Source organism: Heteronotia binoei, chromosome 12 (assembly GCF_032191835.1).
Source record: "Heteronotia binoei isolate CCM8104 ecotype False Entrance Well chromosome 12, APGP_CSIRO_Hbin_v1, whole genome shotgun sequence".
NCBI lineage: Eukaryota > Metazoa > Chordata > Lepidosauria > Squamata > Gekkonidae > Heteronotia > Heteronotia binoei.
In genome coordinates this window covers 68,877,210-68,901,471 of record NC_083234.1, presented here as the reverse complement: position 1 = coordinate 68,901,471, position 24,262 = coordinate 68,877,210, and the positions used below count along the sequence as shown (strand labels likewise).

The 24,262-nt window shown below is 44.5% G+C and overlaps 1 protein-coding gene across 1 annotated transcript in view; it reads left to right on the top strand.

Annotated features, from left to right (window-relative positions):
• Positions 1-258: 258 nt before the first annotated feature.
• The window catches only part of CDK5RAP2 (CDK5 regulatory subunit associated protein 2), a 190,150-nt gene continuing 166,146 nt past the window's right edge, over positions 259-24,262 (top strand). The window contains exons 1-6 of the mRNA XM_060250867.1: positions 259-409; positions 1,762-1,912; positions 4,524-4,577; positions 7,364-7,483; positions 8,927-9,019; positions 11,379-11,597. Coding sequence (XP_060106850.1) covers positions 324-409; positions 1,762-1,912; positions 4,524-4,577; positions 7,364-7,483; positions 8,927-9,019; positions 11,379-11,597 — 723 coding nt within the window. The 5' untranslated portion in view covers positions 259-323. The remainder of the gene's footprint in view (positions 410-1,761; positions 1,913-4,523; positions 4,578-7,363; positions 7,484-8,926; positions 9,020-11,378; positions 11,598-24,262) is intronic.

Genomic DNA, 24,262 nt, shown 5'->3' with positions numbered 1-24,262 from the left:
TTCTAGCAACTTCTCCCATCCTGTTGTTCTTAATAAGGTTGTAGGAGTATGCATGTTAGGCTTCCATGTACAGCAGTGTACACAGTAAATACATGAAAATATGCCAGTTTCCTTCTCTGCTGTGTTGCATGGCAGTCCGTGACCTGTAGAATGCAGGAACCATCCAGGGTATGTATGTTGTGGTTTGGAGAACTGTAGACTGTATTGCTGGTGTGGACACTTTGTTCATCATGAGTCTTTGCTTTTGAGTCCAGGAGCTTAAAACTGCCCATGAAGAAGTCATAAAAGCATTTTCAGTGACGGAGCGGGAGAGAGGTCTGAGAATGGCTGCTGATCATCAGCTCTCTTTGCTTAAAAACATCCCACCCAAGGACCTGGATATGGTGGCGGCACTCGAAGAAAAAGACAGGTTAGATCTCCATAGCTGGTGAGCAGTGTTTTAGCTGGTGCCTTGTTCAGGTTCCTTGTTTTGTGAACAAGCTGGGGGCCTGCAAGGAATTGTGTGTGTAGTGGGGATATCTTGGAAATCTTCCCCATCCAATCTATTCCTCCAGGATCCTATAAGCTTTTGGGGTCTTGAATAAATGACCCCCTTCCTTTAACAGATTATCAACAGCTCTCAACATTAGGTGCCTCCCTGATTAGAATAATTCTTCATCTGATTGTTTTAGGACTTTCCCCTGAGAGATTTATAAAATGGTACTTTTTTTTGTCTGTCCAGGGAGTACCGCCCCCCGCATTTAGAAATACCTACCTGGTCTGTGGGTGGCCTGGACTGCTGCTTTCATTATTGCCATAGGACCATCCACTATACTGGTATTAGGTATGAATGCTGAGGCCAATGTGTATTGGTAGCCAACCACTGGTATAGAGGTTAAGAGCAGAAGGTTCTGATTTGGAGAGCCAGGTTCAATTCCCACTCGTCAATGTGAAGCCTGCTGGGTGACCTTGGGCCAACTACAATTCTCTCAGAACTGTCTCGGCCCCGCCTACCTCACAAGGTGCCTGTTGTGGAGAGAGGAAAGGAAGCCACTTTGAAACTGCTAAGTTGCTTTGAGACTCCTTAAAGTAGAGAAAAACAGGGTATAAAAACCCATCCTCCTCCTTCACGGCTCTGATTCATTTTATGCATCAGGTAAAAGAGGAGAGGGAGGTAGAGATGATGATAAACAAGGGAATAAGATGCTTCTGTTCCATTTGTATAGGCTTAGGCTTAGCTTCTGTCGGCAGATGAAGGGGTTGGACAGAAGGCTTTGTTGAAAAGGTGGCTTTTGATGAAGGATTTGGAGGGGTGAGAGGGTTGATGTCGCTCATGTGTTCCGGGAGGCAGTTCCAGACAGAAAGGCAGCAGGAGAGAAGGGTTGGAGCAGAAGACCTTTCACTGCTGAAGATGGTGTAGCTGGAAGAGAGAAAGTCACTGTAAGGGTTGTACCTGTGTATGAAAGTAAAGAGAAAGGGGAACAAGGCATGGTAGTTTTTTAGGATGACAAGGAGTAGAGGTGTCTAAACAAGGATCTGTATTACATGCCCTGATGTAAATCTTGCTCAATTTTTATCGCTTGTAGTTGGAGAACAGAACAATGAGCAACACGCCCCCCCCCCCCTTTAAGATCAGCCATTGCTTATTGTGGAGAAGCAGCTGAAATAAAAGAGACCCCACAATCTAGATTTTAGGTTTGGACATTATGTTCTGTGCCCTCCCCCCCCCTCCTCCCCCTGGTTTCCTGACCAATGTGTAATATTCTAGTTTTGTAATTTCAGGTGTATAGAGCAGCTGAGACTATCACTGAAAGACAAAGATGCTCTCATCCAGCACCTGGAAGAAGCTAAGTCCCAAGGTGGATTTTCTGAGGAGAATTGGTCAGCAGAGAAAACTCAAGTGTGGATGGATGAAAAAGAGAGGGAGCTGGAGGTGAGGAAAGTCCCTGAGGAACCAGAAGTGTTTTGCGTCTGTTCAGTACAAGATTTTGCGGCCTTTTGAGCTGAAACATCCAGCTGTGACCTGATCCCTGTTTGCACCAGGGGCAGGCTGTGGCTCAGCAGCAGAGCCCATGGAGATTGCCCCGCAGCCATCCCCTGCCATCTCCAGTTCACAGCTTTTCTTTGTTAGCAAAGATCAAGTTTCTGCCTGAGATCTTCGAGGGCAGTTGCCAGAGTACACGGTGCAGAGGCAGATGGTTTGGCCGTCTGACTCGGTATAACATCTATAAATATGACTTCATAGAAATTTTGATTGGCTGCTCTTAACTTGTCTACAACTTCATACTAGCACCTTTAAATTTTCAGAACAAAGTTCGAGTCCAATAACACCTTTAAGAAAAAGTTCTATTCAGGGTGTAATCATTCAGGTGCATACACATTTCTTCAGATGCATTAAATGGAAGTTGCCAGTCCATACATATAGGTAGAGAGGGTGAGCAGCAAACCAGCATACGGCATAATAAAGGTGTTTAACAGATGCAAGGACCAAATTGGAATGACAGGCTTATTTTACGTGGAGACCATTTGTTTGGGTTTAATTTGGGGGGGGGGGGGATATACTGAAGGAAATAAATATAAATAAATATCAAAAGCTGACCGTCGATCTCTGATTTTGATATATTTATTTCCTTCACTATGCCCCCCCTCCCTGGAATTAAACCCAAACTAATGGTGACCATATAAACTGAGCGAGCTTGTTATTCCAGTTTGGTCTTTGAGCATCCGTTAAACACCTTTATGATGCTGTATGCTAGATTGCTGCTCACCCCCCTCTACCTATATGTATGGATTGGTAACTTTCATTTCAGTGTCTCTGAAGATGTGTGTGTGTGTGTGTGCCCAGAAAAACTTACCTCTTGAATAAAACTTTGTTGGTCTTAGAGGTGCCACTGGACTCTGCTTCAGACCAAGACAGCTAATCATATGATTGTATATGTTCACTTAAACTTATCGCCTTGCTTATCTGTTTGACTCTCTGACCTCTCTCATCACCCATTATTTGTAACTGCTATTATTTCAGGCACACTGAGAGCTCACAGTTTGCAGTTTTATGACTCGATTCACCCCTGACCTTTCCACCTCTCCCCCCCACCCAGATTTACGCTTGAAAAGTTCATGACAGAATTCAATCTCTGCCTTCACTACTCCCTGTCCCCTTGTAATCTTTCCCATTAAGCACAATCACATATCTGAAGGAGTGAGTTGTGACTCAGGAAAGCTCATACTGAAGTAAATGGCGTTAGTTTTTAAGGTGCCACTGGACTTTTGTTTCCTTTTGCTATAACAGACCAACACAGCTGTCCCTTTGCAATGATTTGATGTAAGGCAGCTCTGTATATTCTCCTGCCCTCAGCTATGCCTCCATCTTGATTTCTGCAAATCATCCACACACTGTATTTCGTCCAGTCGCAGGTTTTCATTTCTCATTTTTTTTTATTATTAGATAAAAGGTTCAATGTATTTATTTTTCAGTCCTTGACGCATCATCTGTTGCCACTGTTTGGACATGCACAGCCTTACCTCATGCATGCTGCTCAGCATTTAGAGAATCCCCCGTCTGCTGGTGCAATAAGCAAAGAAAGCATGCTTGCACAGTTATTGACGGTGAGGGCTTTTTAGTACCTCCCTTTCACCATATTTGAGCAAGGGCAGTGGGTTTCAGGCATAAGTAGAGAGCTTTTTCAGTCTCCTGTTTTTCCACCCTTTGTGTCTGCACACAAATAAAAGGCTGTAGAACTAGATGGGAAATTGTGGGTCCTTTAGTGGGGGTGACTGGGAAATTCTCAAGTGGTTCAGGGTGGGGACAATCATAACCAATGGGAAGAAGCTCCTTCCAGGGGCAGAAGCTTCTTCCCATTGGTTGTGACTGCCCCACTTTAGGACCGCAGAGAAAGGAACTTCACAATAAATGGACACATTTCCATTCCTTCCAATCCAAATGTCTTGTTTCTATATAGTGTACACTCTTACGGGATCAAGCATGTCTTTTCTGTTCCCCGCTGTCAATCCTTGCCTTCTGGAGCATGCCAGAACAGTAGCTGTGTTAGTCTATTATAGCAAAGTAAAACAGGTCCAGTGGCATGATAAAGTCTAACTGTTATTCCAGAATGAAACAGCTTTCTGCATTGCTTGTCCTAGATGGCCTCTTTTTGCTACCCTACTGATGGATGGACATTATAGTTGAGTGCCTGTTTGGAAGAGCGATTGTGGAAACTTGCAAGGAATTTTGGGCAATGGAGTTTCTTATACTTTCCTATTCTTGTACAATAAATCTATTTTTGCATGGGGATTGACCTTGGACAAACCTTGCTTTGACTCACCATCATGTCCCTCCCATAGTTAGTTTAGTATGTGCACAGAAGCCAAATATGTATGTTCTAATACAGAACCTTCAATTTTGGGGGTTACTTTTAAGGGTTTACTCCTCGGGATTCCATAGATCTTTTTTGCTGTCTTATTGATTGGAATTGTGAAATTCTAATATTAGTCTGTCTGGCTAATGACTTCTGTGGAATAAAATAATGTTGTTTCTATGCTTACAGGCTCTCAGAACAGAGCTCCAAAATGAGAAAAATGAATCAGAAAAACAAATTCAGGTAATGTTGAGTATTTTGTCTTTATCTGATAAATACTGGCAGGGCATGAATACTTGCAGGAACTGAATATCTTGTTTACAAATGGTTTTCCTCCAAGGAGAGCTTTAGAATATTTGTAAAAAGTATATTTTTAATCCTTGTCAGCTGAGTTGCCTGGCTTTGCTCAGATCTGTTGCTGATTTAGATGTTGCTCCCTTTTTCTACTTCTGGTTTAACTCTAGAATTGTTTTACTTCCCGAGGGGATTTTTCCTCATTTTTCAGCAATTATGCCTTCAAAGCACTTTGCAGCATTTTAAAGTAAAATTTTATTTTTAACCCCTTCTCTTTTATTCATTTTTAATGCTTTTGCCCTTAACTCGTACACATCCCTAAAATATCCATTGTTTTATAACCAATTAAAGAAAACTCGTGCTGATACGGTCTGATGTTTCTTTCGCCCATAAAAGCCGGGTCATTAGTGTTTTCCTCTGGATCTGTGTTTACAAATGTACAAATAATACAGAATGCAAAATGCAGACTGCGGCTGCATCTGAACAGTACAATAGGTGGTAGTTTAAACACTTAGCTTACTTGATCATCCCCCAGTTACCTGAGATGCTTCAGTGCAGGTGATCCAACAAGCCAGTTCGTGATTTCAGCCTAAGGTTTTAGCCAGCTTTGTTAACTGAAGCTCATGCTAATGTGGTTATGCTGTGATGTCTGAATTTAAAATTTTATTTTGCCTCGTTTATATTCCATTGTTCTCCCCGGTGGGGACCCCGAGTGGCTTATCTTGTTCTCCTTTTCTTAGTTTTATCTTCACAACAACCCTTAAGGGGTGTGTGCGAAACACTTTAGTTAGATCCTAGGATGGTTCCCTGGTGAGAGTGTGACTGCCCGAAGGTTACCCAGCAATTTCTGTGGCAGGCTGGGGGTTCAGGCCTAGGTCTCCCAGATCCAGTCTGACAAGCCACACTTTGATGATAGTGCCATTCTTTCTAAGCCACAGAGACAGCAGGATAGGGATGTTTTCCCTGCTGGGAAGTGGAAGCAAGAAGCACAATCCTAGATGTCTTATTTCTGTGGCAGACTAATCAGTTTGTTGAACAAACTGTGGTTTATTGCAGGGGTGTCAAACATGCATCCCGGGGGCTGAATTAGTCCCCCAGAAGGCTCCTATCAGGCCCCCAAGCAACTGACCGTCATCTGCTTCCTTCTCCCTCTCTCTTGCTTCCTTCTGCATCACAGCTTGCTTTGCAAGGCTTGCTCAATCGCATGAGAGCTACAGACCAAAGCCTCAATTTTATCCTTTGGTTGAGGCTCCTCCCGTTCCCTGGTTAAGGAGGCAAAGAGCCAGAGCTTCCTTTGCCCAGTTCCCTGGATCCCACAGGAGAAATACAAAGAAAGGACCTTTAAGACCAACAAGTGCTAATGTTTTAAGCATGTTTTAAGTTTTTTAAAAAATATATTTAATTTTGTATCTGTGTCGTTTATAAAGTTTATCTCTCTGCTATCTAATCTTAAATAGGTACACACATGGCCCGGCTCAACACGGCCCGGCCCGACAGGGTCTCATTTATGTCAGATCTGGCCCTCATAACAAATGAGTTTGACACCCCTGGTTTATTGTAAGGCCTTCTTGAAGGTTCCGAGAGGGACAGGCCACTTCCAGCTTCTGTCTTGGATCCCACCAACTGCCAGCAAAAAGTGCTGATAGCCTCCTCCCTCCAGAGCTATTTCCAGTGCTGGGAAAGTTTATTCCATGGGTCATCGTGTAATGGATTGAGGAATTCTAAGCCTTTAAGGTGGCATGTTCCTGTATAGGAGTGGATAGCGAAAGGATTTTACTGATCTTTTTGGCTTGCTGCCTTCTAATATAGGTACACATGATTAATCTCTGTATAAAATATTTCTTGGATTTAGGAAGCCAAAATACTGGGGAGCCAGGCTCAGGTAGAACCTTTCTCCGTGACATCTAATTTTCTCTGTGCAGGGATTTATACATTATTACATTTGTCTCTCACCTTTCTTCTTTCGTTGAATTCAAGGCAGCAGTTCTCCTGCCTTTTCTTGACCCAGGTCTGCTTTGCTTTGACAAGGTGGCTGCATCATGTATCTCCAGACCATTCTCTTCTTTTGGTGGTGCTTTCTCTTGTGCAAGCTCCTGTCCTGGAGAGCCAGTTTGGTGTAGTGGTGAAGTGTGCGGACTCTTATCTGGGAGGACCGGGTTTGATTCCCCACTCCTCCACTTGCACCTGCTAGCATGGCCTTGGGTCAGCCAGAGCTCTGGCAGAGGTTGTCCTTGAAAGGGCAGCTGCTGTGAGAGCCCTCTCCAGCCCCACCCACCTCACAGGGTGTCTGTTGTGGGGGAGGAAGGGAATGGAGATTGTGAGCCGCTCTGAGACTCTTCGGAGTGGAGTGCAGGATATAAATCCAATATCTTCTTATCTTCATCTCCCAAGCAGCACAGCCCAGAGACAGCTTCATTTGTGACCATTGGGCTTTGGTATGGATGCACCAAATACATGCTAGTGCTTCACCTTGGGCAGCTGCCTAAGAGATGGAAGTAATTAAAGTCCATCTGGTACAACCTCTTATAGCGAGTGGGCCATCCATTGTACAGATCCACACAGCACCGCCCTTGTAATCCTGACCACAGCGTGGGCTGAACAGTGGCACAGTGCAGTAGGCCAGCCACAAGACCTCCCGCAAACAAATTTTTCTGATACCCCTGCAAGTATTCTAGCATGCAAAATGGATGTTGTGTGTTTACAATCACTTTGCCCTTTTTCATTCTCTTATTTAGTCACTCCGGGAGGAACTTTACGAACGGGAGAGGGAGCTTTCTATGGAAAGGAGAAATGCTTTGAAACGAGACAAAACTATTCAGGGGTTAACGCTTGCATTAAAGACCAAGGAAACTGAGGTAGGTAGAATGTTATACCCGGGAAATAGTTCTGAGCAAAGCATGCTGGAAATGGTTTAAGGGAAGGGCAGGCTAAACCTGATATGAAGGCTTTAGGGTAGAGACTTTGTCCCATGTGAATCTGTTGGGGGCAGAGGCAGGACTGGGCCTTGGGGCTCCATCCAAAAGGCCTGAGACATCAGGCAGCTGCCTTCCTTCCTCAGTATTCTGGACGAATCTGGAAAATCTTTGTTGAAGCACTTTAAGGAGAAAGCCTCACTCAGACTGTCCACCATCCACATCTTCTCATTGTGGGAATTTCACCAACTTCCATATACCCACAGTCTGCCTTTGGATACCCCCAAATGCTTAGTAGCGACAGCTTGGTGGCCTTGACAAGAAGATTGCTGGCATTTAAAAGCCATGTAGATAGATCCAAGCGGGCAGCTGTGTTGGTCTGAAGTGGTAGAACAAAGTAGGAGTCAAGTTCGCCTTTAAGACCAACAAAGTTTTATTCAGAACGTAAGCTTTCATATGCTCCAAGCAGTGTGCTTGGAGCACATGAAAGCTTGTTCTGAATAAAACTTTGTTGTTCTTTAAGGTGAACTTGACTCCTACTTTGTTCATTTAAAAGCCATGGTCATTTAAAAGCATGCACACTGGATCATTCTGTATTCCAAGACTGAAGAGTCTTCCAGCAGGTTCAGGAACTTATTTTTTTCCACTCATTCTGTCACATGAGCAGACCAGACTTGTCTAATACCAAATCAGACCAGTCTGATTTCTGCCCAGCAGCAGGCTTACAGAACCCAAGCCTGAGAACAGTCGTTTCCAGTTCCTGCTTCTTGAATTCCTTTTAATTGGAGTTGCTAGCGATTAAACTGAAATATTTCACATCTTCTACCACTGAGCCACAGTTTCTCTCTCAGAGATTGAGCATGAAGCCACTGGGAGGTAAAGTGGGATGCTTGGAGAGGAGGAAGGAACGCTCCTGCAGAACTGAACCAGTTGTTCAGATTCTCTGTTGGAACAGTTAGGGATCAGTGTATAGGAAAGCATCCAAGTCTTCCTCTAGCCAGGTAGATGAGGGATGGGTTTTCTCTTGGGTACAAGTAGGTGGTGTGTAGGTTCTGCTGTTGTACAGTCCCTGGTTAGTCTGTAGGCAGTTTTCGTCAGGGTTCAGCTTGGATGCTTCAATGTCTGGAATTGTTTTCTGCTTGTTTGGAACATTGGTGTTCCTTGGGCTGTAGTTTGGCTAGAAAACTGGGTGGGTCTCTTCCCATAGGGGAGGCTGTAAAAGTCCTGCCTCTGCAAGTGGCAGGTGTAACTCAGTCAGGACTTCCCTGAGGACGTATTCATACATTCACAATGAGATCCAAAATTCCTTTTTTCAGCATTTTTTCCAGAGGTGTTCTTTGCTTAGCTCTTGGTGCTTCAGTGCAGTTTTCTCCCTTCTCTTTTTAGAACAATGAGCTTAGTTCCGAATTGGAAAGTTTAAATGCCTCGTTGGTCGAGGCCAGAGAGGCCACCCATAAAGCTCAGATGCAGACATTTCAGGTGAGATATTAAAAGCAGTAGCTGATTTTTTTGAAGTATATGCATTGTTGTCTGGATTTTGGTATAAGTCTTATTTGCAGATAAAGCTGTTAAATTATGTTTCTTTGAACTTTCTGCTGGCTCTTGATTTGGCAGCAAAGACAAGACAGTGTTGACATTCTTTGACAGGCCAGAGCAGGCCATATACTTGTGGCCAGATGTATTCCCTAGGCCAGTAGTCCCCAACCTTTGCGGTGCCAGCCCAACCACCACATCCCCAGGGTTGGCAGGGTGGGGGCACCAAATCCAGCTCCGCCCCCCCACAGCACCGCGCAGCCTCCCCGCCATCCCCCTGCACTCGTGCAGCCTCCCCGCCACTCCCTCCTCGGCCGTGCAGCCTTCCTGCCCTGTCTTTTGTCGCGGTGCCTCCACCACCACTCTCCGTTTTAAGGCAGAAGAAAGGGCAATGAGGCGACGCCTTCCCCGGCTCCTTAGAGCTGACCCCCCCTCCCCATGCCGATCTTGGCAGGAAAAACCTTTATAGCAGCAGACGGTAACCCGCTGAAGAAGCGCCGCCGCTCTTGTCTCCACCCCACGCCCAGGAAGGAAGTGGAGAGGAGGTAAGGACAGGGCTGATTCTTCAGTGGGTTGCCGTCCGCTGCTACAAAGGTTTTTCCTGCCGAGATCGGCATTGGGGGGGGGTCAGCCCTAAGGAGCCGTGGGGCAGGGCTTTACTGTCCTTCTGCCTTACTGGAGGGTGGTGGTGGTGGTGTGCAAGGAGAGACGGGGCAGTGAGGCTGCACAGTGCTGCGGGGGTGGGGGGATGCGGCCAGGCTTCGCGGACTGGTTCCAGTCAGGCCATGGACTGGGACCGGTCCACAGACCAGGGGTTGGGGACTCCTGCCCTCGGCAGCGGGTCATTGTTACCTCCCTATCTCAGCTGGGCCCTTGCACATGTAAATGAATCTTTGAGACTGGAAGAAATAAGACTTTCAGAAAGGAGCTGTGATCTGTTTCTCACTGATGTAATCCACTCATACCTAAATTCTAAAGATTGCAATGAGGAGCCATGATGGAATGTCCCTTTGTAGGGGAAAAGAACCCTTCTTCCACAATAAAACAATGTGGAGATTAGGAATGGGCACAGAACAAGAAAATGGCGGTTAATTTAGTTTTGTGGTTTGTTGGTTTTTCCTGATTTGGTGGTTCAGTTTGGTTTGTGTTTTTTTGATTTTCTAAACAAATCATAGTTCACTGGTTCAGGAAGACATGGAATGGCCCCCAAGAGGGCTAGAAATTGCGGGGGTGCCACAATGTGCCTGGTGTGCTGACGTCACTCGGAAGTGACATCACACTAAGCACATCGCCAGGGTGATGTGCCTGGCGTGATAATGTCACTTCCGGGTGATGTTATCACACTGGGCATGTTGTGGCAGATGAAGAGGATTCCCTTGGCGATAACGACACAGAGAAAATGCCCCCCAAAAGCTACTTCATTTTGTGAGTCATGCATAGGTCGAGTACTTGAACCAATTCAGAACGAACCACAAATTGGCTATTTAACCACGAATCGTGATTCATGCTTCAATTAGTGCCCATCCCTACAGGTCAACTGAAAACTAGGCTCCTATTTAGAACCTTGTTTTATCCTGTTGTTATTTCCATTGTTTGTTTCAGTAGGTGGTAAATCTATGTCTATGCTGTACCATTTACCGTCTGTGGGACCTTGCATAACCGAATGTACATCTGTACAAAAAGTCCCTGCATATAGCAATTTGGAGTACATCCTTTTTCTTTCTTCGGTTTTCATATGGGTGGATGTTTCTTTCCTATGGAGGAAGCTTCAGTGTTAAAACTCCCACCTGCAAACTCTGCCCAGGTACAGGTTTATCACCCTAGTGACGCCATGCACACTTGTATAGTGTCTGGAAAATCTGCCTTCCACCATTAATTTCAGAGAGTTAAGGCCTGTGGGTGCTTGGAGGGGCAGCTACTCTGGCTGAATGTTCAGCCAGCTCCTCTTGCTTGGAAGATGCAGGCACAGCTCTTTCTTGGTCTTAGCCTGGACGTTCATTGTTCTAGGACTGGAAGGTTTTTTTTGTTTTTTTAAAAAAGCATATATAGCTTTGTTTGAGGAGCTTGACTTGGGGCAGCTGTATTTACCATAAGGTGAGTGGATAGCTGCAGTTTGTCCTCCAGCATTCCTAATTGATTTGTGATGGGCCTGTTCCATAAGCTATCATTTGGTTCATTGGGGTTTTCCTGTCTTTTGCACGGTCCTGCTTCCTATCTTTGATGACCAGGAAAGAAACAAACAGGAAATAGGCCAAACTGATTGACTTGTGCTCATGCCATCCAAGGCCGTTCCTTTTTATTCCAGGGTTCTGAAGATTACCGGACCCTCCTGACTGAAAAAGAGAACCTCCTGGCAGACCTACGTTCCGAAAACCTGGCCAAAGACATGGAGAACTGTGAACTCCTGCAGAGAATGAAAAGGACTGATCAAAAGCTGGCCGATCTGCAGATTGAGAGGGAGAGATTAATGAAGGAGCTTGAGGAAGCCCAGCTGCAGAAGAGTAAAAGTGACCAAGCCATTAATGTGAATATTCCTTTTTCTTCCATGTTTAAGATACAGAGAGAACACAGTGCATGTAATGCCTAGATTAGGGGTGGGCACAAACCTTGTCGCGAACCTAATTTGTGATGAACATCACTGGCTTGTGGTTCGCAAACAGAAGATTCATGCCCATCTCCATCCACGACCTTTCATGTGGTTTCAGGGAGGTTCGTGGAGTTCGTATTGGCAAGTGGAGGAAGGGGGAGAGAGGGATAGCTGAAATGGCTTGTATCCATTTCAGGCTGAAATAGGTGCAAGCCATTTCAGCGATCCCTTTTGAAGTGTGGAGGAGCCACAAAGAGTAAGAGACCGATTGTAGCTGTGCTTGGCTGCTGAGGCTGAGTGTATGGGGAGGGGGAGAGGGGGTGCTGAAAAAGTGACTTATTTACTTGCAAAGATGATGACATCTGAAATTACTATATATACAAAAAGTAACCAATCTGTATGAAAATGTAAAATACTCCACCTTTTATGGTATCCCTTGGGAAAAACCTAGTCTTTCATATGAATGAATACATTTATTGGGGCTTTTGTGGGCTTCCCAGTAAATCAGTTGCATTCACTAGGAATCAATTGCCTTTGTTTGTATTTTGAGTAAGAAATGATACTGTTAATTGGGTTTGCCTGCGTCTTTTATAAAGTTTATATCTCCGGTACCTGGCATTATATTTTATGGCCTGGGCCACAAAATGACATTTATGTCAGATGAATGAGTTTGACACTTCCGCATTAAAAGGAGGAAAATACCTGGTAGAACTTGTCTGGGAGATTATAGAAAGCAGAGGGGTGAGTTGTGTAATGTGTGCCATTCTTCCTGGCCTCCCAGCCTGTTCTATCCAGCAATGAACCCTGAACCTATCATTAAGGCAGTGAAAAAGAAGCCCCTTACAGACATGGTAGGTGTTTTTGCACACTTTGGGGGATTGCCCAGGTATGAAGGGAAAAGTATATTTATAACAGCTGCAAAAAGGCCCCAACAAAAAAGTACCCTATGAGAACTGGGCATGTCAATCACTGTCTTAGAGGCCTGGAATGCAGGGAGCAGCTGAAAGAAGAGAAGTCAGAAGGGGGAGGAGCCCCTGGCCTTCTCAAAGTCTGAGAACTTCCATTATTTTGGAATGTGTGAGGGACGGAATTCCCTTTCCACCCCACTCTCCCATGTAGCTCAGGGGAAAGGGAGGTAAAACTGTGTCTTGTTCATTGCATCATTCAGGCTCAGGGCTAAATCATTGCATCCTGCTCACGTCCTCAGCATCATCATCAGTGCTACAGTGCTAGACTGCTGCAGTTCAGGATGAGGTGAGCAGGAAGCAACTTCTCCATCTTCGGAACTTGGCAATCTTACACTATTGGAGTGGGTGGACTTTCTGATTCTTTATTTCTCCCTTCTCCTATGATAACCCCTTGTCAGGCCTGTAGCCATTGGGGGCATGTGGGGGCACTGCCCTCTGACTTCCAGGGGGCCCTCTGGGGTGCAGCCTGCTTCTTTTTTTTTCTTTTTTGCCAGAACATAAAAGAAGCCATGTTGGATCAGGGCAATGGCCCATCCAGTCCAACACTCTGTGTCACACAGTGGCCAAATATATATATATATATATATATATATATATATATATATATATATCTGCTCCATATTTTTATCCAATCCCCTCTTGAAGCTGGCTATGCTTGTAGCCGCCATCACCTCCTGTGGCAGTGAATTCCACATGTTAATCACCCTTTGGGTGAAGAAGTACTTCCTTTTATCCGTTTTAACCTGTCTGCTCAGCAATTTCATTGAATGCCCACGAGTTCTTGTATTGTGAGAAAGGGTGAAAAGTACTTCTTTCTCTACTTTCTCCATCCCATGTAAACCTCTATCATGACACCCCGCAGACGACTTTATGAGAAGTGGCAAACTCCCCAGTGGATGGGAAAGGGTGCCCTCTGACTTTTAAAATCCTGGCTACACCTCTGCCCCTGGTCCTCCTCGTAGCAAATCTGAGGCTTCAACTGATAGGGCAGTCAGTTAGGTCCAGCCATATCGAAGCTCACAATTCTGCATGCTCGGAATACTTTTCAGGTATGTAAAATATGTAAAATTAAGGAAGGACCCCCCCCCCTCCAAGAAAGAAAATCCTGAGGGCAATTTGGCATTAGTTAAGGGAGGGAGACGAGTGAAGGCAAAGGGGGAAAATAGACATTGAGAGCTAATAGTATTATGGTTAATTTTGAATTGAGGAAAATATCCAGAGAATTATTCCTCCACGATTTCTTCTGACCTCCAAGTTCATTTCCTGTAACTGTAACCTTGGCTTTTAGCACCAGGTGTTGCCGGCAAGAGAGGAATGGAGTGTTTCTCTTTCAAACTTCATCCCTTTGGGTGCTTATTCCTTCTTCCAGCTGACTTACTCTAGCACAACAGAGTATGGGGGTGGGAAGGAAGAGATTTGAATGCTGATGTGGGTGGAAAAGAAGGTAGGGAAGATTCAGCTTTCTATGGCCAAGATCCCCTTTTCTTGATTAAAGGAGACCTCTCTTACCCAAGAGAGCCCTGTGGCGCAGAGTAGTAAAGCTGCAGTACTGCAGTCAGACTCTCTTCTCATGACCTGAGTTCGATCCCAGCGAAACCTGGGTTCAGGTAGCCGGCTCAAGGTTGACTTAGCCTTCCATACTTCTGAGGTCGGTAAAATGAGTACCCAGCTTGGTGGTGGGGTGGGGTGGGGAGGTGTAGATGACTGGGGAAGGCAATGGCAAACCACCCTGTAAAAAAAAAAAGTCTGCCGTGAAAACGTTGTAATGCGATGTCACCTCAGAGTCGGAAACGACTGGTGCTTGCACAAGGGACTGTCTTTACCTTTTACTTTTACCCAAAGCTCTGCTTGATACACAAAAGGGGAAGAACAACAAGCAAGGCTGCTGCCCTCCAATCTGCTTCGTCTTGCAGTCTCACTCAAGCGGCAGGTCCTTTTGCAATATCATTGACATCCAGCAGAGGGGTGTCTGTGTCCACAGATCAACAACTACAGCATTTTCTCCCCTCCCCCCTCCAGTTTTATATGACTGAATTGCAGATGCCATTTTGTATCTCTGCTGGTTCTCTGAATTTCTTTCCTCTCTTCAGAGTGAGCCTCTGAGAACAGCCAGATATTACTTCTGCTGTTAAGGCAGGTGTGGACAACTGAGAGAAGGTTATCGTGACCTGGAGCTAATTTTCAGCATATGCAATTACATGATACAGTTGACACATCAGTTTCCTTAGCATCACAAACACCAAGCTACGGTTGGCGGATGCGTCGTATGAATTCGTCTTGCGGTTTATGTTACTTAAGGCTGTCTAACATTAGCTTCAAATGTGCAGATGCTTAGAGCAACTTACTGCGCTGTGAAAGATCAGTGGAGTTTAAAATGTATGAGCCTGGGACTGTTCGCATGCCAAGCATATTCTTACTACTGAGCTGTGCCCCTTCCTCCTAAGGAGGGCAGAAACAGAACTTTCTGCCTCTCTGAGGGTTTCACTGTTGTGAGAAAGGAGGAGAGAAACATTGCTGAGAGCTGAGTTTCTAGGTGTATAATAATCCTTAGAGGTTTTGTATAGTGTGCTGGAAAGCCGATGCATTTTCTAACCCTCACAACAACCTTGTAAGGTAGGTGGGTATTATTACTCCCATATCGCAGATGAGTGGCTGAGAGAGAGCCGCTTGCCTTGGGCCATCTAGTGAATTTGTAGAGAGTCATGATTCAAGATAGAGCTGTTAAAATCCCAAGATCCTTGTAGAAATTTATTTCCTTTGTGACAGAAAAGAGGTAAGAATCTTCTGCATTTTCTGCAAGAAATTAAGATTAGGATTTTATCAGCAGAACAAAAAAAATTGCTATTCAGTTTTTGCACACAGCGTTTTTGACTGCATGTCAAGACCAATTACTTTCAAGGTCTAAGATACTCTACTGCACAGTAAAGTGTTTTGGAGGCACTGGGGTGGATCCAACCATCCTTTATGGAGCCTTTCTCCAATTTAAGTGGCTCTTATAAACCACTTAAGTTGGAAGAAGGCCTCAAAGTTGAGCTAAAAGGAAATGTGGAGTATGTTTTAATAAATAAACTTTGCTTAAAGGACTAGAAGGGTGGGGTAAGATCCACCACGGTGCTTGAGCACCGTACAAGTTTTTTCCTGTGCTCAAAATATTAGGGAGGGAATGGCATGCTAAGATGTTTTGCAGGGTCGTCGCAGCTCAGTACACTAACGATTTGTCACATCAGTTTGAAATGGATAACCTCTCTTCTTGATGTATCTGAAACTAAGATAGTACTTATTCGGACGGGTGTTCATGTACCAGCTTTTAGTGGCCAATCTAGACTTGGGCTGGGGGCGGGGTGTCAGATCACCAGCATGTGATCCCTTGAAGAGTAAACTGTGAAGAGCATTTCTGATGAGGTTACCCGGGGCCACGGGCACAAACATCCAATTCAATCCTATGGATTTTTGTGTACCTATTTTTAATGGCGTTAAGCCCGTAGCAGCTAAAATCCAATTTAAAAATAGATTGAACAATGTATTTGCACAATCAGATTTAGCCTAAGCTTCCTGATGTGGAGATTGCTCAATGGTATTAGAAGTGTAAGACCACACACAAGTATGAAAGCTATCTCACATTTCTGTGTAGCCTATCAGAAGAGCCCTGGCACTTTTCTTTGCTTTCAGTGGATATCCTCTGCTGTTCTGGAGGACTGTGATGTGGGGGGGGGGGTGTGGAGGGGGGGGTGGAATCCTTTCAACCCATGATAGTACAGCAGGGGCTCTTCTAAATGTTCCATTGCCCTGTTTACAAGGTTTTATGATTGAGATGTTCAGAGCATCTCTTTATAGAAAGGCCCATCGGTCAATTTAGCAACAAATTTTAACATTTACTCGTTGATGGTGATGGAAATGCTCTTATAAAGGTTGCCTTTGCAATGGCAAGAGAGCACCAAAAATTTGTAGCTGTGCAGGCTGCTGACAGTTTTTATGACAAAGGACTTCAGTCGAGTTAGTCAGTCTTGTCTTTTGGGTTTTCATTTTTTTATTGCAATAATATTTTGTTATGACCTATGGTTTTTTTTGACAAATCACTCCAGTTCTAACTGCTTGAGGAGGGGGTGGAGACTCTACTCTCTGCATAGTTTTAACTACTGTGGGGATTGCCTGCTGTAGTTTTAAAGCATGCAGGGGAGTATTTTAATCCATGCGCAAGTATTGCTTGCAATAATGTGGTGCAGTAAAATGGATGTTTTTAAAAAGCAGATTCAGAAGTTCATCAGAACGAATACAGATGTAACTTCTATCACAAGGAAGGGTGTTCAGCTCGGGAAAGATCTTGCTTTTGGGACTGGGTAGGCAGGGCTGCATAAGCCCTTCCTAGGATGAAGGACCTCTCTCTAAATTCCCAGTCTTCTTCCTGCCTTGCTTATAGAAGACTACGGGTATCCATACACTTTGTTGTGAACTCTTTGCATCATACTGTTGAATTTAGTGCCTACTTAGAACAATAATTAGTAAAAAGTTACAGGTAAGCAACCTGTCTTTCCTCAGAAGAATTCAGAAACGCATACCAACTTCTAAGCAAGAGACAGAGAAAAGCAGAATTAGTATTAGCATGCACAGAAATTTCATCTTAGAACCCAAAGCCCTTCTCCCTCTTAAAACTCCTCAGCCTTTAGTCCATCAGTACGGGGGCAAGAAGAGTGTAACTAGTCTGTGCACCACTTGAGTATTCCTATACTGAGCATCCCTGAGCACCTGAACTACTACTTACTGCAGGCCAGGTGGACAGTGACAGCCAAGCAGGACCTACCAGGAGTCACCAGCCATTGTAGAAGAGGTACAAAGATGTCCAGCAAGGCTCCATGTCGCTCCTGCCCATGGACTTGGATGCCAGAAAACGTGAAACAGCAAGCATGACCTTGTTTGTCAAGAAAGGAGAGGATGTCAAGGACACTGTTTTTCTTGTCGCCCCCTCCCCCCCGCTTCATTCTTATTTTCTGATGAATTAAGGCTACGGTACTAGTTGATAATGAATCACTCAGTCATCTCTCCAAAAATCCACTAACTGGATAAAAATGAAAAAGATTGTATCCCTCCAGTCCTTTTTGACTGGCATCACTATTGGAGGATTTGGTGTTCTGCAGTATCATTGCTGCAAGGGTCTTGGGTCCAGTCCTACTCTTGTTTGCCACAAAGGCATACAGCTTACCACAAAGCCTTGGCAAGCTCTTTTATTCAATTTCTAAGGCAGGCCCTTTTCCAGGGGTCATAACCAACCCAGTAGCCTCTGGGAGAGGGCAGCACAGCAGCTATAGCGTAGTCCAGAGAGGGCTCATGGCCATACAGATTGCTCTCTCTGTGTTTCATCTATGACCAATCATTGTGATTCCTAGGTTTGACCTCTTTTGGAAGGTACACTGAATATAAGTATGAATTAAACACAAAGATTCAGTTCAAGAAGAGGAGGAGATGCACAACTGGGGAATGTGTTGCCTGGAATTCCAGCCTCTGCTTTAATTTCTTCGCTTCGATTCCTCTTTGGCCAAAATGACTGATAAGTGAGTTGGCAGTTGGCTTCCTTTCTTGGACTCAATGGAACTGTCACCCACAGATCCATGACTTCTCTTGCAGAGGCCTTGTTCATTGCTTGCAGCAATCTGGTGCTCACTTCTCTTGAGGGGTGAAAGATGAGCCTTTGTACAAGCGGACAGCATGCCGCAAGGGTCTTTAATGCTTGGGTCTATGATACTTGGCAAGTCTTTGCATCTTGTTGAGCATGTGGGTGTCTTTCCTCTTGGCTATAGAGATCAATGAATCTGAGAGAACTTCCTTGGAATGGGATTGAGAGCCTAGTGCAGTCTCTCATATATTCTGGATCCAGAAGATCTTGGCAATCCTTAGTGGAGGCCCTTAAAGTGTGACTATGGGGGACTCACTGTCTTTGGATCATACTAAACCTAGGGATGCCAAGATGTACCCCTTGACCACTGCACTTCTACCTGACCTCCCTCACACTGCTAGCATACCATGGACCCCAGCAATAATGAGCATGGTGAACTTGGGTGGAAGCTATTCCTAGATAACTGTTTCCCATTTGCAGGGTTGGGACCCGGTACTGGGTCACAGAAGCCTCATTACTGGGTCACAAGAAAAGCCAAAACTAGCTCCGCCCCCAGAAAAGCATGACCTCTTCTCTGCTTCCTTCCTTCCACCGTCTCTTTGTTGTGCAGAGAAAAGCTAGCCTTGAAGACTGACACAGGCTGCAAAGCCTGAGCTCCATTTGGCTTCCTTCCTTCCCCTGGCTCTCTGTTGTGCAGAGAAAAGCTAGCCTTGAGGACTGACACAGGCTGCAAAGCCTAAGCTCCATTTGTCTTCCTTCGTTCCCCTGGCTCTGTGTTGTGCAGAGAAAAGCTAGCCCTGAAGACTGACACAAGCTGCAAAGCCTAAGTTCTGTTTGACGTCCTTCCTTCCCCCGTCTCTCTGTTGTGCAGAGAGGAGTGGGGCTGCCTCTCCTTCCTTCTCCCCCTCTCCCAGTGTTTGAGAGAAAAGCTGGCGTCCACTGGCACTTTAGACCCATGAAGTGTTCTTCAAGGTATGAGCTTTCATGTGCCTTGCAGTATGTTCTTTTGGGGAGATTTCCCCAGGAGGTCTGGGCGGCAAAGAAGGGTGTGTGTGTTTTTTTCAGCTGGGAGGGGTGGGAAGTGGGCATTCCAGTAACTATTTTTTTACCAAACGACCCCTGGACAGAATTGTTGCTGGCTGGGGTAATCTGATGGTGAGTAAGGCTTTCCCCCCCCTTCTTTCTTTTTCCCTCTGCAAGGGATGCTCTGTCTGTAATCTTTGTGCTAGGTGTGGGGGGAAGCAACAGTGGGAGGGCTTCTAGTGCCCTGGCCTCATTGGTGGACATTCTGCTGCTTTTTGGGCATTGTATGAGAGAATTTTGGACTGGACGGTCCACTGGTCTGATCCAACATGGCTTCTCTTATGTTCTTTCTTTCTATGTCTTTCTTTTCCTTTCCTTCCATTTCATTCTTTCCCTTTCTTTCCTTCCTTCCATTTTTACTGGATGAAACTTTTCTGTTCATCATACTGTTGTTGCAGACATAGGAGCTCTTGTCAATGAAAAATTGGCACCCCCAGTTGTAGCCAGCTGGCCTTTCTATGAGATTTCTGTGTGAGTGAGAGTTAGAGTTAGAGGTGTGGGCAGAAAGAGATTATTGGAGCTTACTGCTGTATATCTCAACAGCACTGGAAGTGATGGTACTATGAACTTGTCACCATTTTACTGGTCCTGCTTTTAACAGCTGCCTGACACCAGAATTAAACTCCTCCTGTAGATATTAAAAAGGATGAAAGAAGTTCACTGGCTAAATATCTGCACAACAGGTTGCTTTTAAAGGCATGGGAAACACAGCAGGTAAAAAGCTGCAAGCCCCTCATAAATATCCTTTTTGGGATAACTGCAGAAAAGCTTGTATGAACTTTTTATAACTTGAAATTAATTCATTAATTGCAGTACAATTCTTTGCTACCTTTCACAGCAATTTCGCAGTGTTTCAGTCAAGGAAAAGTATGAAAAATAGCTGTCAAAAGATTTTCTTGAAACCAAGCAAGCTTGGTTGTAGCTTGAGGAAGGGTTCCAGTAGTAGCAGCTGAAGGAAGGGTCTACTATTTTGAGGTACAGCAGCTGCCAGGGCCTAGTGTGGGTGGTACACAGCACTGGCATTCCTGATGACAATGACAATGTCAACAGCACTTCCAACTGCATACACTGGCCAGTGCTGTTGAGGAAGGGGAGTGTAGGTGGTGCAGGCAATTGAACATGGGCATTAGGAGTGCTTGCAAGCTGGAGGAGAACACACAAACAGATAGGTGCATGCAGGTGTGAGGGTGGAAAGAGAGGACTCTAGGAATGTATGAAAAAGTTGCAGACTACCCACTTTCCACCCCCATTTTGGCTCAGCATGAGTTTCAGAGAGATTTTTCTGAAAATGAAGTTACTTCAGAAGAAGAGGCAGGTTTGGGGGAGTGCCCTGGAAGTGACATCACAGGAAAAGGTGGAGTTTTGGTTTTGGTGGAGTTTTGGTTCAGTTTGCCCTGGAAGTGACATCACTTGGCCCTTGACCTGGAAGTGACACCACAGGAAATGTCTCCCAGCTCCACCCCCAAAGTCTTCTGACTCCACCCTCGAATTTTAGTGGGCGATGAAGGAGGAGTGTAGAAATAAAAGTTTGGGAAATCCTGCCCTAAATTCCTAAGCACTTTCTTAGCATGTGTACATGCAACTCTAAAATGCCCCCCCCCCCCCAAAAAAAAATGCCCCCCACAAGATAGTTTGGGCTCAGGAAGCTGGTATGGGAGAATTTTCTGCTGCTGCCATTTGGTTGCAGGGAAAGTAAATCGGGTTGGGGGTAACTTGAGTCTTCATAAAATGTAACATTTAGTTTGGCCATAAGTAGACTTAGTTTAATACATTAAATGCCAATGGAAAAGCAAGACTTCTTAAGGGAACAGCATCCTTATTTTTAGATGATCACCCCTGCCGTGGTGTGTGTATTTTAAGAGACATTCCCTCTTTATCTTCCACAGGAGAGCGAATGCCTCTTCTGTGATTGTGAGCCTCCTAGTTAAAGGTCCTCTGAGTGTGATTAATTGGTGGTGGTGGGAAGTGCTGTCAAGTCACAGCTGACTTATAGCAACCCCGTAGGGTTTTCAAGGCAAGAGATGTTCAGAGATGGTTTGTCATTGCCTGCTTCCAAGTCACAACCTGGTATTCTTTGGAAGTCTCCCATCCAAATACTAGCCAGGGTCAGCGTTGCTTAGCTTCTGAGATCTGATGAGATCGGGCTAGCTTATGCTTTCCCAGTCATGGCATGATTAATTTGGGAGGGGGGGTACATTTTTTGAGTCAATCAAAATGTTTAAAACTCAATAACATAATGATGTTTTTAGCTGTGGTGGGTAAATGACATTTCTGTATTATAGGTAATACACCTCTGAACACCAGCTGCTGGGATGTAACGACAGAGAGAGGCTTTAGCCTCCATGCCTGACTTGCAGGCTGTCTGAGGGCATGGGATTGGCCACTAGGGATGCTGGTCTAGCCAGACCTTTCCTTTGATCCAGCAGGGCTTTTGTTATGTTCCTCTTCTCAGAACTGCAATCCTGGCCGTCTTTCCTGTTGCTGGTGTATCGGCATAAGAGCTGCTTCTATTTCATGCAGTTAAACACATTTCCCCAGAACCCCTGTGAAATGCGCTCTGTTACCCATTAAGTAGGCAGGTGGGAGCAAGGAGCAGACTGCAATATTTTTGTTATTTGACAAATAGGAAACCGTTTGAGGACTCCGGTGCGAAATCTCAGTGAATGAGCTTAACTGCAACCTGTTCTATTAACGTTAGCAGAGATGGCTGCTCTGCTGTCTTGCCAGTCCATAAAGCTAACAAAATGAACCATCCCAATTTCCTTTTTCTCTCTCACTTTATTCAGAATGAGATGTAATCTGAGCTCCTGGTTGGGAAATTAAATGATCTCTAAAATAAAATCATTCTAAGGATGGCAGCCTTTGTATGTAGCTGGGTTTGAGGAAGTCTCACTGGGCTTTTGCTGATGGCAATCCTGTCATGGTTAAGCAATTGGGAACAGGCAGTGAGAAGCACACACTGTCTCCCTTCTTGCAGGGCCAAACTGGCCATTACGATATAGCTGCATGTTACTTTCTCCTATGTATTTTTTTTAAATTGTGAACCGAAGCAGAAGTGTGTAGTGGAAAGAGAAGCTGATGTTTTTTTCTCCAGTGGTTTTTCTCCACTCAAAAACTATCAAGCCGGGGTACTTTTCCATTCTCTATCTTTTCCAATTAAAGTTGAAAAGCAGCGGGGAGAGGGAAGGAGGGTTTGAGTCTCCTTTCACTTGGCCCTCCTGTTCTTTGACTGAGTAAACTCAGGTGTTGTCTTTTTTAAAATACAGAAGTAAGTTAATGAAACTGAGGCTGGTCTCTAGTATAGTCTATAGGCATCCCCAACCTTTTTGAGCCTGTGGGCACTTTAGAATTCTGACCCAGGTCCCAGGGCTATAATGGGCACAACTCCAAAAAGGCTGCCACAGGAGGTGGAGTCAACCCCAGAATGGCTGCACAAGGAGGTGGAACCAATTACAAAATGTCAACAAAAAGCTTAGCAGGAACTCTTTTTAAATAAACATATTTTAGAAAGATAAGTGAAAAACTGCACCAAGAGCAAATCACCAGGTGTAGATGGGATATCAGTAGAGCTATTCCAAGCCACAGAAATTGAGTCCATCAAAATCTTAACAAGAATATGCCAACAAATATGGAAAACAAAACAATGTCTCACAGACTGGAAATGATCAGTATACATTCTGATTCTGAAAAGAGATGTCAAATATTGCAGCAATTGGACCATCAAATTAATTTTCATGCAAGTAAAGTGATGCTCAAAATCTAACAACAAATGCTGTTACCATAATACGGAATGAGAAATGCCAGATGTTGAAGCTGGATTCAGAAAAGGAAGAGGCACCAGAGATCATACTGAAAATTTGTTGGTTATCAGACTATTAATCTATGAAATTCTGAAATTTTCTTTATCGCAGAGCTTGACTGTGGATCATGAAAAGCTATGGTTGGTTTTAAAAGAAATGTGTGTGCCACAGTATCTGATTGTTTTGATGTCCAACCTGTATTCTAGACAAAAGGCTACTGTTGCGACAGAATATGGAGAAACAGAATGGTTCCCATTTGGCCAATGTGTCAGACAAGGATGCATTTTATTTCCCTGCCCATTCAATCTTAAGGAAAATGGCTTAGATTTAGATGAAAGCAGAGGGAAAATTAAGAGGAAAGAACATTAACATTTTGAGATATGCAGATGAAACTGCATTACGCAGAAAAGTCTTCACTGTTGAAACAGTTTCTGATGAAGGTGGAACGTGCCAAAGCAGGATTACAGGTGGACATCAAGAAGACAAAAAGACTGGGGGATTGTACAACTTTAATGTTGACAGTGAAGAAACTGAAATTGTTCAAGATATTCTGTTCCTTTGCTCCATCATCTACCATTGAGAGACTGCAACTAAGGAATCAGAAAGAGGTTGAGACTGGGAAGGGCACCCATGAAGGAGCTAGAAAAGATTAAGTGTAAGGATGTGCCACTGACAACCACAATCGAGGTAATTCATGCCATAGTATCCCTCCCCTTACAATTCATTAATGTGAAAGTTGGATAATAAAGAAAGCTTGCAGGAAGAAAGTTGATGCCTTTGAAATGTGGTATTTGAGGTTTTATGGATAACATAGATTGCCCAAAAGACAAATAAGTGGGTTTTAGATCAAATCAAGCCTGAACTTTCCTTAGAAGCTAAAATGGCCAAAGTGAAGCTATTGTGCTTTGGTCACATTATGAGGAGACAAGAATCAAAGACAATAATGCAAGGAAAGCTGAAGGCAGCTGGAACCGAGGAAGACCTAGTCACCTAACATGAGGGGGAATGACTCAGTCAGGGACTCCACAGACCTCAGTTTGCAAGACCACAGCATGGCTGTTAAAGACAGGAGTGGACATTTTACAGGCCATTGATTCATAGGGTTGCCATAAGTTAGAAGTAACTCAACAGTGCTTCACACAC